The sequence below is a fragment of the Panthera uncia genome, chromosome X, assembly GCF_023721935.1.
Source record: "Panthera uncia isolate 11264 chromosome X, Puncia_PCG_1.0, whole genome shotgun sequence".
Classification (NCBI taxonomy): Eukaryota; Metazoa; Chordata; class Mammalia; order Carnivora; family Felidae; genus Panthera; species Panthera uncia.
Genome location: NC_064817.1, coordinates 39,699,611 through 39,716,133, shown reverse-complemented (window position 1 = coordinate 39,716,133; position 16,523 = coordinate 39,699,611). Strand labels below are relative to the sequence as shown.

Genomic DNA, 16,523 nt, shown 5'->3' with positions numbered 1-16,523 from the left:
GTCCCTTCTCTGGGCTCAGGATTCATGGTCCCTGTGCAGTGGGGAAAGAGAGGGTGCTTGGGAGTGAGAATCAACAGTGTCAGGGATGGGGAGGTTGTGTGAAAGGGAGAGGGCATGAGGGAGTGAGGAAGTGAAGGGAGGGACACGGGAGATGTGTTAATAATGTGGGGAGTTTTCTTTTGAGGGGCCAATTTCACTGAGATATAACAAGTCCAGAAAAGCAGACACATCACAAGTGTGCAGCTCCTTAAATTTTCCCAAAGCGAACACGTTCCCATCGCCTGCATCCAGATCAAGAAACACTACATGACCAGGGGCGCCTGGGTGGCTCAGTTGGTGAAGCATCCGACTTCGGCTCAGGTCATGAGCTCACAGTTCGTGAGTTCAAGCCCCGCGTCGGGCTCTGTGCTGACAGCTAGGAGCCTGGAGCCTGCTTCGAATTGTGTCTCCCTCTCTCTCTGCCCCTCCCCTGCTCACACTCTGCCTCTCCCTCTCTCTCAAAAATAAATAAACATAAAAACTTTTTTTAAAGAAACACTACATGACCAAATAGATCCCCAGCACAGTTGGAAGGTGACGGTCTTTTGGGGAGGCTTGAGGGGACAGTTGTGGGAAGCTGGTGGGACTTGAAGAGGCTTACAAGGTGGAGAGTCCCCAACTCACTGTGGCCGAGTAGAAGTCCAGGTCCAAGGCTACTGTACTTGAGGGTTCAACAGCAGATACTGGGTCACCAGGGAAGGCAGCCAAGTTCCTGGCGTCATGTTCTTGCCCATGTTCAAATCAACAGGTGTCCCTCCATGGACACTGCACAAGGTTGGGATTTAGGTAGGGAGGCATGTAGATGTGGTTGGGCAGAACACTGCTCCCCATGCTTCTTCTCGTGGCTTTCGGTCCTGGGAGAGAAGAGTAGTAGGCACTAAGAATGGGCGGAGGGGCCGGGGAACAGTGAAAGGGAATAGCTCACGGTGAGGAAACAGGGGAGGAGCAGGGAGCAGGGTGGAAAGAAGAGAGCAAGGAGAGGGAGCAGGAACAGGGAGAGAGGGATAGGGGACATGGGGAAGGACCAGGGGGGCAGGGAATGGGGAACCTGGCAAAGGATCAGGGGATGGCAGAGGGGACGGAGAGCACCGAACAGGGAAGAGTGGGGCTATGGCTGCAGGCATCCGTGAGAGGCACACTCAGAGCCCAGTGACCCCCTTTCCTGCAGATATTCAGGAAGCCTCCCTGATATGCTCCCCTCTGAGCCCCTTCCAAGGATACACCACTCATTTCTTGAAGTGCAAGTTCCCATCCCTCAAAGAGCCTAGAGGGGACAGATGTCATGCCTGACTCTTGGGGGTCAGTAAAGTGTGACCAGATGTCCCTTGGCTAGGACTAACTGTGACCCACAAGTGGTCAATCCTGAAGATTCAGGACAGTATGGGTTGAGGACAGAATTTGCTGTGATTGGCCTAAACGAGGAGCACAGTATCCTGGGGAGGGGGGAGCACTTGTGAGAAAATACCCTGGGGAGGGGATACCTTGTTCCAGGGCTGATATGGGGAGAAGCTTGAAGATGAGGAGTCCATGCAGGGTAGAGACTCATGAATATCCCCACAGCTGTTCTTGGTGGGCATGCAGATAGATATAACCACATCGTTCTTTATATTCTGGTACTTCTATGAAGCAGAGGTTCAAGATCTCTTTAGGAACCTTGATTGTCTGTGAAGTGAGGAAAGGGAGAGGGACACTGAAACTGAGGAGCATTTATGGGGTGAGGGGATGGGATCTTAGTATCATATCAGTAGCTTTTGGGTCTCAGAGACCCACCCCATTTCCTCAGCCAGAGCAGGGTCAGGGGCTTGTATTTTGGTGGGGAGACAGGTATGAGGAAGACGTGGGCAAAGTACCTACATGATTTGAACTCATGAGGCCTCATAGTCTCAATGAGGAGGATGAGCCCCAGGAATTAAGCCATGAGAACTAGGGATGGGAGAAATGTGTCAGGAAGCCCTTTTGGGTTCAGGTAAGATTTCCCCCATCCCTAAGATTCCTGAAAAAAAAATTTGCAGAGCAACTCCCCTGCAGGTTCTACCACCTCAGGGGTTTTTATCTACCCTTCTGGAACCTCGCTGTGAGCCCCTGGTTGGAAGCCTGCCTAGACTTATCCATGTCTGAGTTACAATAAATAGCATGGGGGTGTGGATGGTAGCATCTGAAGGCTTGCCCAAGGGTGGTCACAGACAGCCAGGAGCAAAGCAGTGACCAGCAGGAAGGCAGGATTCATGGCAGGAGCTTGAGAAGCATACGTGGGGGGAGAGTTGAGGAGTGATCTTTAAAAAAAATGAATGAGGGGCACCTGGCTGGTTCAGCCAGTGGAGTGTGTGACCCTTGATCTCAGGGTTGTGAGTTCAAGCCCCATGTTGGGCATAGAGCTTACAAAAAACAAAAGAAAAAGAAAAAATATTGGGATGCCTGGGTGGCTCCATTGAGTGTCTGACTGGCTCAGGTCATGACCTCATGGTTCGTGAGTTCAAGCCCCACATCAGGCTTCACGCTGACAGCACAGAGCCTGCTTGGGATTCTCTCTCACACCCTCTCTCTCTGCCCCTGCTCCCCCTCAAAAAAAATAAACTTTAAAAAGAAAGAATGATCTTTCTCTGGCCCAGCTCCCCCCAATCAGGAGAGGATTCGGGAAGCTCCTGTCTAACACTACTGCTTTCCAGGGGCCTGGGGTCATGGGGAGGCCCCCAATGTGGGAGGAAAGGACACTGAGTCTGGGCCGCTGGCCAATGGCCACCTCCATCCATCAGAGCTGTAGCTCTCCACAAAGGTTCAGCATGAGGCCCCCAGTGGTAGATAAATAGTCAACAACAGGTAGTACATACAGTCTGGGCATTCCTGCCCACATGAACCCTCTATTTTATTCTTTCAGTTCCTTCTACTGGAGTGGGGATTAGGAGTTCGGGAGTGTATCTGAGGTTCTAATGGCTTCTTATACAGACTTTCAACCTATCTTCCCTTTTTAAAAAAATCTCCGCCTTCATTCCCACACTGAAAGGCAACTTGTGTCCTAATTGTTTCCTTTGGTGGGAGCTCTACAGTGTGATAAGAGGTGGTCTTCAGATTTCACCAGTACTGTATAGGAAGTGTCCAGGGCTGGACAGTGAGACATAGGTGTCAGTCACTATTGAGAAGAGAAAGGGCTGGTCTTATTATAGAAATCTACTTCTTCATTTGGGGCACCTGGCTGGCTCAGTCAGTGGAGCATGCAACTCTTAATCCCGGGGTTGTGAGTTCAAGCCCCACATTGAGTGTAGAGATTATTTAAAAAATTTTTTAAAAGCTTAAAAAAAAGGAAAAGAAATCTACCTCTTCATCTGTCACTGGGGGGTGGGAAGAGATATGTGATCATATATGGTAATACCGTAATATAGTAATAGATTGGGAGCTGTTCCAGCAAGGGGATTTTCCAATTAGACATATCTAAGGATAGGGAAATTTCAATGGGGAGATTTCAATGAGGGTCGACCAATAGGGGCTATATGGAGGGGTGTGTTTCAATGAATGGAAAGATTTTTAAATGGGCTTATCATTGATATCAATGGTGGGTATTTCTGAATGGGAAGATTTGACAAGGGAGTTTATCAATGGGGGAATTTCGATGCACATGTCTGAATGGGGAGATATGTCAGTGGGTCTAGATAAAGGAATAGGGAGATTTGTCAATAAAGATTGTCAATGGGAGGGGGGTGTCTGGCTGGCTCAATCAGTGGAGCATGCGACTCTTGATCTCTGGGTTGTAAGTTCAAGCCCCACGTTAGGCATAGAGATTAGTTAAAATAAAATCTTTTAAAAAAAGATTGTCAGTGGGAATTATGTCATAGAAAGACATTTATAAATAGATTTGTCAACTGAGTGGTCAGTAGGGGATATGCAAATGGTGGGTAATTATGAAGAGAGATATTTGTCAGTGGGATCCATCAGTGGGTGATAGATTGCCGCTAGGTATTTTTGAATGGGGAGATTTGTTAATGGAGACCATCCATGGGGATATGTCAATGGGATATTTATGAATAAGGTGGTAGGTAGTTCAACAGAGGTATTTGTTATGGGGTATTTGTGAAAGAGGGGACTTGTACAGTGAGGAGAGGGAACTCTTCCAAGGAAAGAGTTGACCTTAGAAATTTGTCACCTGCATTCTTGGGAACAGAAGAGATTTGTAAGTATGGTGATTCGTCATCCACAGTAAGGACTTCATAGTGGGGAACATTATCACTGGGGAAGAGGGGTTTTCTTAGAAATCTTTTAAAGCATCGGTATTTTTCAGTTGGGGAGACTTGTGCACCGGGAAGAAGTATATAAGCTTCAGAGTGATAAGAAAAACATTACAAATGAGCATATTAAATATTTGTAACATCTCTGGGGGGATTATCAATATCACGAGTTAAACTAAGGTTTCCAGAGTGCATTAAATTAGTATTACTGGCATTATACATTATTTCCAATATTGTAAATAATCAATACTGATACAAATTATCACTACTAAAGCTTTACATTAAATGACATTTATCATACTACTACTACTAATACTTGTAAGTGCTACGTGCCCAGTACATTTTACATGTACTCCCTCATTTAACGTTCACATTGTCCCTGCGAGTTAGGCATTCTTTTTATCCCTGTTTTACAGATGTGGAAACTGAGGCACAAAGGGGTAATGTGATTCCCCCAAAGATACAGACCCAGTACATGGAAGGGGCAGGATCTGAATTGCAAATGACCTGGCTCCAGCGTTCATGTTCTTAACCACTACACATGGCCGGGCTAGAAATGAAGTCACTGTTAGAAAGATTTCACATGGAGTTATTATGAGAGTTTCGTGTTTTGACCTGAAAAAGTACCCAAGGGGCAAACACACCCTTTAATCATCCTCCAAACCTAGCACAGACCTCAGAAGGATTCTGGGTAGGGACTGTGAGGCCCATTTTTCACGGAGAAGTATTGAGCCTCAGGTGAGGGAAGGGCTGGCCCCCAGGCTACCCACTGAGCTGTACCGCCCCCCCCATGCTGCGACCCCCCCCCCCATGCTGCACGTGTCACAAGGCTATCACACTTCCCCCATGTGCTTTCTCTCAGCCATCAGTCTCTCCCAAGGGGAGATTCACACCCAGATACATGGAATGCTGGAGTGGGGGGGAGGGGGGTAACTCACTCACTTTAGTGAACTTTTTTAAAATCCTTTTTTTAAAAAAATTTTTTAATGTTTGTTTATTTTTGAGAGAGAGAGAGAGAATGAATGGGGGAAGGGCAGAGAGAGAGGGAGACACAGAATCTGAAGTAGGCTCCAGGCTCTGAGCTGTCAGCACAGAGCGCGACATGGGGCTTGAACTCGTGAACCGTGAGATCATGACCTGAGCCGAAGTCAGACGCTCAACCGACGGAGCCACCCAGGCTCCCCTTAAAATCTTTTGTTTTCAAATGTTTACTTATTTATTTTTGAAAGAGAGAGAGAGCACGAACGGGGCGGGGGGGGGGGGCAGCGAGGGAGGGAGAGAGAGAGAGAGAGAGAGAGAGAATCTGAAGCAGGCTTCGCACTGTCAGCGCAGAGTCCGGTGCGAGGCTCAAACTCACAGTGTGAGATCATGACCTGAGCCAAAACCAAGAGTCGGACACTTAACCGACTGAGCCACCCAGGCGCCCCATAGTGGATTTTCTAGAAGAGTGAAGGGGGGATGTAGTGACCCCAGGACTACAGATATCCTGCCAGGAGCTCCTGCCAGGGTCTGCAGGAGGAGGCCTCATATGCTGTTCTGGCCTCAGTAGGGCCTGGTGGTCAGCCCTGTCCACAAAGCATTGATGTCTCTATCTAGGGCACCACTTGCAGGTGGGCAGGTCGGCAGGTCGGCAGGAGAATGGCCTCCACACTGGGCTCCATCCTTTTCCACTGCCTCCTTCTGCTTCACCTTCCTCCCAGGGATTAAAATAGCTGAGGGCTCAGTAAATGGGTCCTGGGGTCAGGGAACAACAGCATAGCAATGCAGGGAGCTGATACTAGAATTTGGTAAACTGGTAGGAGCTGCTGAGCCAATAGCGACAAGGGCCACCAGGGCCCTTACAGTCAAACCCATCCGAGAAGGCTGCCATTTGCCCCTTTTAGCAGACAGGGTTTAGATCCTCCCAGGGCATACCCAAGATGTAGATGTTCAGGTAGAAATTGTCACTGCAGTGGGTGTCCCCTGCACAGGCAGATAGGCCCTGAGTGCTCAAAATCTACCCATCCTTTGTAAAAAATTTTTAAACATTTCTTCATATTTAAGAGTGAGAGAGACAGAGCGTGAGTGGGGGAGGGGCAGAGAGAAGGGGAGACACAGAATCTGAAACAAGTTCCAGGCTCCGAGTTGTCAGCACAGAGCCCGACGCAGGGCTCAAACCCACAAACCACGAGATTGTGACCTGAGCTGAAGTCGGACACTTAACCAAATGAGTCACCCAGGCACCCCGAAGTCTACCCATCCCGATCTAGGACATACTTGGGCCCTGGGGGAATCTCCCAGGAGTGCCAGAGGATCCGGGGATCCAGCTTGCTGACCCAGAATTCCCTGGAGGAGACCTGGCTTCTTCTTGTTAGGAGCGGAGTGTAGTCTGACAGGAGGGAATTTGGGGGTCCTCTCCTTCACCAAAGATGCATTGGGATCTTTTTCAAGCAGATCGAGGCTGACAGGACACTTGAGTGTTCTGTTAAATGTTTGCACCAGTCTGAAATTGTGGTTCCCAGGGGCCTCACTCGAGTGAGGATCTTTGGAGTGGAGGGGACAGGAGCCAGGGATGGGGAAGGGCCCAGGGAGGCTTGGAAGCAGGAAGGCCTAAGACTTGGAATAGTCAGAAGGGCAACGTAACACAGCCTCATGTGGGGGGCAGTCAGAGCTGCAGAACAATAATCAGATGTGCTGGGGAAGAGTCCGTCACTCAGCTTTTATGGGGGAGGATGAACCAGAAAGGTGAGGTTTGGGTCTAGAGCCCCCAGCTTTGGTGAGGGAACAGCTGTGTAGGAGGAGGTACGTGGGGGGTGAGGGATGGGCTGACACATGTGGTTGGTCCCCATTTTGAACCCCACCTGCACTTCACTGCTGTCGGTATTTCCTTCAGAGGTGGTCAGAGTGAGGGGAGGAGAGGTAGGGGAAGGGGGAGAAGGACAGAGCTTGGGGATCTCCAGATCGCACCTTCTCCTCATCCCTCCTATTCCGCAAACAGCCACTTCCAAGGAATCTCCCACAGGCCATGGGGTGGCCGGGGGAAGCCAGAGCTACCCCTTCTTCCAGAGTCCCTGGCTGGGAGGGGTATTGTGGGGGCCCTGAGCCCCCCTGGAGGTTTCCTCTTTCACTCCAGTCAGACTCACAGTAAAAAGCCAAAGGTGTGGACAGTAACACCTACAGATCTGGATGGGACAGGACATCCTCCTCAATGACATCAGGACAGTACCCAAGGGACAAGAGCCGTTCCGTTGGCCAATTGATAAGACATCTGTCAATGAGCTCGTCAACTGGAAGGGATTTGTGAACAGAGGAATTTGCCAGTGAGATGGTGATCTGTCAGTAGTGGGATAATTTTCTAGAGAGCCCTGTGCAAATAGGAAGTATAAATTAGTCTAGTAAAATGTTCCAAAGTACCGAGCAGAGAGATTGTCCAGTGAATTGTGGTTGATGATGCAGGTTGAATGGCCAGTACTGATGTTAAAGATTGCCAATGCTAATGCCAAGGCAGACGATTATTACCAGTACCTCAATTTTTTTTAATTTTATTTTTTTTAACGTTTATTTATTTTTGAGACAGAGAGAGACCGAGCATGAACGGGGGAGGGTCAGAGAGAGGGAGACACAGAATCTGAAACAGGCTCCAGGCTCTGAGCTGTCAGCACAGAGCCCGACGCGGGGCTTGAACTCACGGACCTCGAGATCATGACCTGAGCCGAAGTCGGCCGCTTAACCGACTGAGCCACCCAGGCGCCCCACCTCAATTTTTTTAAATGTTTTTTATTCTCGAGAAAGAGAGAGAGAGAGAGAGAGAGAGAGAGAGAGAGACAGAGCCTGAGTGGGGGAGGGGCAGAGAGAGAGGGAGACCCAGAATCCGAAGCAGGTTCCAGGCTCTGAGCTGTCAGCACAGAGCCCAACACAGGGCTCGAACCCACGAACCGTGAGATCGTGACCTGAGCCGAAGCCGGATGCCCAACTAAGTGAGCCACCCAGGTGCCCCATCAGTACCTCAAATTTTACGTACAAATATACAAAGCCGATTTCGCATCCCCCACTCCCTTGGCATTGGTCCCAGGGTGCTCCCACCGGGTCATCAGTGACATGGCTTTGTTCCCACACATTACACGGGGACACTGCCTGCTGGATGGTAGTTGTTTATTTCATTGTTTGGGATAAAGAAAGACAGGAGTGGGAAATGGGGTGAACACTGTGCAGGCTTCAGCTTCCGCTGGGGGCCAGATTCAGGCCATCCGGGTCCTCAGGGACTGCCAGGTGCATATCCCTGGCTCTCTAGGCAGGCAGGCAAGGTGGCGGCTCTGGAAACCCTTGTCAGTGCCTATGAGGAACTGGTCTGTCCACAAGCAGTGAGTGTCATTCTGCAGTTTGCAGGGGATGGATGAACAGGAAAATACCTAGAGGAGGGGAGGGAGGCACATCTCTGAGGGCTTCGCCTCCCGCCCCTACTCAGTTTTCAACACTGGGCTGCCTAGGGAGACCTGTTGCCCCACCTGGGGAGAGACTTGAGAACAGCCCCTCCCATTGGAGGAACAGGCATTGGGCTTGGCAAGGTGATGGTAATCCAGGGAACTGATCAGTTTCCTGGAATGGTGGCTGGAGAACAGTCATGGGGGGGGGGGGGCGGTCAGACAGTTTTCCAGGGAAACTATTCCATAGGATAGGGAACAAGCGGCAGTAGTAGCGGGGAACAGCTGGCCAGTGGGGCACAGGCATAGGATAGAGCCATGGGGCTCAGACGCACAGTCACTGGGATCAGAGGACATTCAGGGCCACCAGAAAATAGCCTTGGAATGGTTGGAAGGGCAGTGTAACACACCCTTGTGTACGGAGCAGTCAGAGCTACAGAGAAATAATCAGATGTGCTGGGGAGGAGTCAGTGGGTTGGGGGATCGGCGCTTTGGGTTCCTGGAGAACATTCTAGGGAACCAAGAAACAATCCCTGGGGGGTCAAGAATAGACAGAGGGACTAGAAAATAGTCCCAAGGGGGATTTAGAGGGACAGGAAGCAGCCAGAAAGTCCAGGGAACAGCGAATCCCCAGGTACGAGACACAGAGCAAAGAAGAACCAGAATTTCCAGTCTCAGGTTTCGGGGGACCAGCAAGAGAGATCAGGGACAGCACTAGGGTTTGGGGAGCAGCCATACGGACAAGGAATGGTCAGGAGAAGCAAGAAAGAAGCCAGGGTTTGGGTAAGAACCCAAGGACCGCTCTCCAGGTGGCGGGCAGGGCCCAGGTACTCACGGTGCATTCTTCGCAGCCAGCAGCATAGGTCTTGGTGAAGCCCCGGCGCTGAGAGGAACTCAGACTGTTCCAGGGAACCACGTAACTGCAGGTATTGATGTGCAGGTGTCCGTTCCGCAGTTTTCCTGGGGGGCAGGGGGCAAGAGGCAGCAGCTGATCAGCTGGGCCGGCGTCGGCGGGGAGGGGGGGGGAGGGGAGGGCGGCGCCTGATTGGCGTCCCGGGCGCACAGACCCCCGCTGGGCAAAAGCCCCCCCCCCCCCCGCCGCCTTCCGATAGGCTGAAATTGGGGCGGTTCCCATTTCAACTGGGACCAGTCCCTCCGAGCCTCGCCCCCTCGCGGCGCCAGGCGGCGTCAGAGGGACGGGCCGGCGTGGCACAGGACGAGGGGGCGGGGCCTCACCGGCGATGAGAAACTCCTCGCTGCGGTTCTGGGACCTGTGGAAGTATCCGCAGACGCTCTCCGCGGTGGGGGTGTAGACGAACCGGATGTCAGAGGCATCCCCCAAGGCGCTGAACCCTTTGAACATCTGTCGATAGGTGAGGGGAAGAATCTCTTTTACTGCTATATTCCTCCCCCTCCACGTTCTTCCCTGAAGTCGTAGAGCATCCTGACATCACAGCCAACTTCCTCGACAAACCGGTGGCCCTTGGCTTTTACTTTGACGGGAAGGAAGAAGTTAGGAACTGCTGGGAAAAGGGCAGGAGGGATACCTTGGTCATCTTGATCTCATAACGCTGGCTTAAGGCAGTCTGGTTGACTTCTGCGGTCCCCACGAACTTGGCCCTGATGACTGCAGGAGAGGAGGGGGGAGAGACGAGTCAAATGGACTGCAGGAGCCAATAAAATAAAATAATCACAATACTAATACCGGCGAAGCACATACTTAAATAGGGATCGCTAGATGTCAGCTCACTAAGCTATTTACACACCGGTTAATTGATTTGATTGGTATATTGAGCGACTACTCTTTGCCAGGCGCTGCTTAAAATTAAGCCTTTTTCATATATTCATTATGTGTTCATTCACTCAACAAATATTCCAGAGCCTGCTGTGTGCCAGGCACTGTTCTGGGTGTTAGGAACACAACAGTGAACAAAACACAGAACCTCCCCCCCCCTCTTGTGGAGCTCACATTCCAACCAGAAGGAGGCTAAACACAAGCGAAATAATACGTACATGGAATGTTACAAAGTATTTAGTGCGATGAGGAATTTCAGACATGGCGATCAGGGGGTACTAGGGGACAGGGGTTAAAATCCTGAACAGGGAGGGGGGCACCCGGGTGGCTCCGTTGGTTACGTGACTGGCTCTTGGTTTCGGCAAAGGTCATGATCTCACCATTGGTGAGTTCGAACCCTAGTCAGCCTCCGTGCTGGGATTCTCTCTCTCCCTCTTTCTCTGGCCTCCCCCTGCTCCTTCTCTCTCTCTCTCTCAAAATAAATAAATAAACTTTATATGTGTGTGTGTGTATATATATATATATACACACACACACATATATGTGTGTATATATATATATATACACACACATATATGTATATATATGTATACATATATATATAAATTTTGAACAGGGAAGGCCATCCTGACATCGGAGGCCGCCACCCATGTAGATACCTGGGGTGTGGGGGGAGGGTGTACCAGGCAGAGGAAGCTGCCAGTACACAGGCCCCCAGAGGTGGGATTGGGCTCAGAGTAATCAAGGAAGCACAAGGATGCCGGTGTGGCTAAAGCAGAGTCAGTGCAGGGCTGAGTGGACTTGTTCCAGGGGTCGGCACCACTGTGAACCCCCCAAAAGCAAACGCACAGAGTGTGCGGGCAGAGTGGGGCACACTTACTGAAGTCCGAGCTGCAGAAGGCAGTCTGCGGGTGGAGTGGGGCACAGGTACAGGCCCGGCTGGGGGCTGCCAGCCACAGCAACAACAGGATGCAGGAGGCCAGGGGCGCCAAGGGTGCCATGGTGGGTTCTGCAGTGTGGAGAGGAGGGGTCAGCGGTCCTCTGCGAGGTGGGCAGCGCCCTCCCCAGCCTGGAACGGGATTAAGCCTCCGTACTCTGGGCTTGAGGGGTTGGGGGGGCAGTGGAGATTTTAAGGGGGGTGGGGATCTTGGAGCCCAGAGGAGCTGAGAGGGCAGAGGGTCGGGGGTCGGGAGAGTCTAGGACTTGTGGAGCTCATGCAATTTCACAGATTGGGAGAGTCGGGGTGGGGGGCAGGGGGGCGGGCTACAAGGCTGTGGTGTTTGCAGAATAAGGGGGCAGAGGGTTTGCAGGATTTAGGGACGTTGGGAAGTCAGAAGGTCGAGAAGCTGGGGGTGAGGAATTTGGGGTTCAGGGAGCCAGGGGAGTTTGGGGTTTCAGGGTTGTGCATAGTGAGATGGGGGGAGTGGAGAGAAGCTGAGGAGTCCGGAGGAGGTTGGGGGTTCAGAGAGTTTGGAGGCTTCAGGGGTTGGGGTGCCTGAGGGATTTGGGAGCAGGGAAAGTCGTGGAGTTGGGGATTTAGGAGGGTTGGGGGGGCAGTGAGGGAATTTAGGGGAGTTGGCAGCCTGGGAGGCAGCTGTGATATTAGGGGGCTCATGGGTTTGGAGGAGTCGGGGATAGAGATCGGGGTTCCAAGGAGTCTGGAGTGTGGGAATTGGGGGAGAAGTTCCAGCACCACCACCACCCCCCCACTCCCGCCCTCCTCCCCTGAACCAGCCCAGAGTCCTGGTACCCGCCGGCCAGGCTGAGCGGCCAGACGTCGGGCAGGAAAGCTCCCGCCAAGCTTCAGGTCCCGAGGGCCTCCCGGGCCCCTGCCTACCTCTGGTGGATCTCTCCAGGCGCTGGGTCTGAGGCGACAGTGGCAGGGCCTGAGCAGCGGAGGATAAATGTCCACGCGAGGGGCGGGGGTGGCAGTGGTGCGGAAACCACAGGCCTCCAGGCTTCCTGGATGCATTACTCATCCGCCCACCCTCCGTGGAGGCCAAGGGGCGGGCCAAGCAAGGGCTGCCGAAAAGGAGATGCGCCCTCCTCCTCTCCCTCCCGCTGGGCCTCGCCCTGGCCACCCGCCCCCATCTCCACGCTTGTCCGTCTGTCAATCCATCCATCGTCCGACACTAGTCCTTCCAGGCAGCCTCTGGGGAGGGCTTAGAGGCAGGACTACTCCCTAGCCCCCACCCCAACACTCAGGGCAATTCCCTGAAGTCTCCAAACTCTCTCCAAAGTCTACCCCATCACCTACGTCCCCCAAAATCCCCGTGGCCGAAGCCTGAGTTAGTCCATCCTTTTAGTAAGCATGTCTTGTGCACCTACTGTGTGCCAGGCACACACACAAATCCCTCTCTTTGGTAGTTCTGACAGTCTGGTGAAGGGTGAGGGAGGCAGAGAGGAAACAAATTAGGTAGAAGCAGTGGAGAGAGTAAGGCAAGTGAGAGGAGGAGGAATACAAGGGGGGCAACTGAGGCACTGAGAGGTTAAGTGATGTATCCAAGATCACAGTTAATATGCAGCAGAACTGGCATTTGAACTCAGGTGGCCTGGAGCCAGAGCCTGGATGTTAACCCCTCACAAAAAACACAGACTTGGGGCGCCTGGCTGGCTCAGTCGGTGGAGCCTGCAACTCTTAATCTTAGTCGGGGTTGTGAGTTCAAGCCCCACGTTGGGTGTAGAGATTGCTTAAAACTAAAATCCTTGAAAAACTAAACACATAGGTAAATAAATAGCATTTATACAGCACCAACTGTGTCCCAGGCACTCAGCATATTTTTTCTCACTTAGAGCTCACAGTAAACCTCCGAGATGGGTACCGGTATTAGTCCCATTTTACAGATGAGGAACTATGAGGCATAGAGGGATTGAAGAACCTTCCGAGGATCACTGGGCATGGCTGGGATTTGAACCAGGATCTCACCCCAGCCATGGCACGGCCCTGACCTGTGGGGAAAGTGCCAGTGAATTAGTGAGCATTACGGTGGGGGGGGGGGCGGCTCACTGGTGGTGAAAGAGGGCTGTGAGTCAGTAGAAAACGGATCCCCTCCCATCCTGCCCTGCCCCTTCCCCACCAGCCCTCCCACACCTCTGGGGCGGGGCGGGGGGGGGGGGTGGTGAGGCAATCCCTGCCCACCAGCTTCCAGATGCTGCCTGAATCTTCCCTGGGGTCCTGGGAAAGGGCTCTAAGGGCTAATTAACATCCTTTGTTGGTTGAGGAAAGCAGACCAATGATAACAGTGATGGTGCTGTGCGCTGTGTCCTATATTCCTTGTGTAAATTCTTTCAGTCCTCATGGCCCCCTTGCTAACGAAGCTTGCTTAACTCAGGGAGGTTAGCCCAGTCACCAGCACCACCCCCACAAAAACGACACCCGCCCCCCCCCCCCCCAGTACTGTGGGTACCGAACAGCGTTCTGGAACCTTTGTGAGCACTTCATCTCAGTCAGTCCCGATTGCCACCTTGGTAATTCATGTCGGCTGGCCAAGGGATGCTGACCCAGTACCAATAGCAGTAGCCAACGCTTTTTGAGGAGGGCGGCTTCCTGTGTGCCAGAAAACAGGGCTCAGCGCTTTTCCTGAAGTAAGCAATCTGTTCCTCACAATTTGCCTGTGACTTAGGGACTTGGCGTATCTCCTGATGCCGATGAGGAAACCCAGACACGCTGAGGGGTCGAGTGACCTACCCAGGAATGAGAATGAAGAAACGGCCCGTCCGGCAGGGGCGGGGGCAGAGGGGGGAGGGGGAGTAAACCAGGAATTTGGAGCCGCCGGTTGTGAAAGTGGGGAGGGAGAGTGAACGAGGCAGGGGTTGAGTAAGTCAGAGCTCGGCCAGTGGGAGCCGTGCGGGAAGGGAAAACCCTGCTGCAGCCCCTCACTGACCCTGCTTCGGATGCCAGCTCTCTCAAGCCTGAGTCAGCAGCGAGTGTGGCCGACTGTCTACACGTGAGGGGTTCTGTGCATCCGGGTCATAGTGCGGGTTTTGAAACCGGTGGGGTTTCGCGGAGATGTATCCGGATGTGCAGCCCCTGGGGGACATTGCATGGGTGTGGGGGCCGTGGGGCCGGCTGGGTGTGCAGTGTGGATGCCCGGCCATCTCCACCACGTGCCAAGCGCTTGGGCCTCCTGGTGCCCTTTGTGCAGATCAGGAAACTGAGGCCCAGAGAAGGTTAGGCGACCTGACCCGGGCTTCCACATGGCTTTAGGAAGAGGCGAGGCCAAGATGCAAACCTAGGGCTCTCCAGGGGATCCTGGAGTGCAAAGCTCCCAGCATGCACGCTGTGCGGGCATAGTCGCGCACATACACACGGGGTTGCGTTCAGACTCAAGTCCAGAGGAAACAAGGAGGGTTTGTGAGAAGAGGGGCCTGGCCTGGGTGGCTCAGTCGGTGAAGCATTCGACTTCCACTCAGGTCATGATCCCTGGGTTTGTGAGTTCGAGCCCCGTGTGGGGCTCTGTGCTGACAGCTCAGAGCCTGGAGGCTGCTTTGGATTCTGTGTCTCCCTCTCTCTCTGCCCCTCCTTTGCTCACACACACTCTCTAAAAAATAAACATTAAAAAATTTAATAAAATTTAAAAACAAGAAAAGAGGGGCCTAGAGACCTCGAGGTGGGGGCCTGTGCGCGCGTGTGCACTTGCATGCAGCTCTGCTCTGTGTCTGCCTCTGAGAACTGTGTGTGCGCCCCTAGTGTTGCGCACCTGTGTGTTTTGTGTCGCTCCTGGGAGTTGTACCTCTGCTTCTGCAGAGCGGGTCTAAGTTGCGCATGTAATTGTGGAGGTGGTGTTCCTGAGTTGTGTGTGTGCCCGAGTGTTAACGTCAAGCGCTGCCTCTGCGCTGCTGCCCCGGAACGCTAACGAGAGGATCCCCGCAGCCCCCTTCCCAACGCGGTGCCTCTCGGGGGACCCGTGATGACGCCAGTCATTTGGGAAATGAGGAAGGTGGGGGTGCGGAGAGAGGGTGAGGCCTGAAGGTCAATCGGTCACCCTGAGCCTGCGGGCTTCCTGTGCCTGTCGGGAACCGGGAACCGCCGCCGCCCGGGCAGCCCCTCCGGGAATGCCCTCTCTCTACCCCGCGGGACAGCGGAGGGGGCGGCGCGGCCGTGTGCGCGCAGCTTGCCCAACCCGAGCCCCTGCCCGCCCCCGGGGTCGCGGGAGGCCTGAGGCATCCCCACACCTGGACGTGTGAGTGTGCGTGTGCACGCACACACCCGGAAGTGCCTACACTTAGGAAGACTCTGGGTGTCCCTGGCTGTGTGTGCGCCTCTCCGTTTGTATGGGTGGCAAGGCGCGTTGTGTGTGCGCGTCCCTAGATGTACTTTGGGTGTGCCCCCCCCTCCCCGTCTGGTGCGGCTCTCTGTGCTGAGTCTTGGTGGTTATGTGACGACCTAGGAGTGTGTACCTCTATATGTGGCGTGGGTCTTCCTCGTGCATGTGCCCGGGAGTGTCGCGGGTGTGTCTGTGAGTGTTGGGTGTGAGTACGTGCCCAGTTCTGTCGTGTGTGCCTGTCGGGGTTGTGTGTGCCTGTGCGCTCCGTGGCTGTGCCTCTGAGGGTGGTCTCTGTACTGCATGGGCAATCCTTCATGCTGTGTGGGTCCCAGGAAAGGGGCTGTGTGTGTGTGCCCCAAAGCGTGTGCTGCTGGGCAGAGGCTGGCCAGAAGTGCCTGGCTGGCTGAATGTGTGGACCTCTGCAGCCGGAGAGCAAGGTGTGCTCTGACTGAGCCTGCGTTGGTTGTGTGTCTTTCCATCTCGTGGGTCTCAACCTACTTGGCAATCTCTGGGCTTGGTTGTGTAGATCTGAGTTCTGAGGGTTTGTGTGCGTGCCTCCGGGTCGCTTCTGTGCACGGACGATGCTTACACACGAGGCCTGGCTGAGGGATCCGGTTACTACATGCTTGCCACCACACCCCCGTGCATGCACATGCACACACTCACTTCTCTATCATCCACTCATTATAAAAACAAACTTTCCCTTTTCCGGAAAAGTCCCCCACCCCCACCCCTATCCCATGCCTCTGCCCGGGAAAGCAGAGGCGGGATGTCTGGGACTTGAGAGTAGTGGAGGGAGGGACAG

At 53.2% G+C, this 16,523-nt stretch overlaps 1 protein-coding gene across 1 annotated transcript; it reads right to left on the bottom strand.

The window, feature by feature from the left end:
- Positions 1 to 8,370: 8,370 nt before the first annotated feature.
- Positions 8,371 to 12,394, bottom strand: TIMP1 (TIMP metallopeptidase inhibitor 1). Its single transcript, XM_049643763.1, has 6 exons — positions 12,289 to 12,394; positions 11,332 to 11,460; positions 10,204 to 10,283; positions 9,893 to 10,019; positions 9,492 to 9,616; positions 8,371 to 8,644 (listed from the first exon to the last, which is right to left on the bottom strand). Exons 2-6 carry the CDS (start codon positions 11,450 to 11,452, stop codon positions 8,474 to 8,476), a joined length of 624 nt encoding a protein of 207 aa, XP_049499720.1. The 5' UTR covers positions 11,453 to 11,460; positions 12,289 to 12,394; the 3' UTR covers positions 8,371 to 8,473.
- Between the last annotated feature and the right edge of the window lie 4,129 nt (positions 12,395 to 16,523).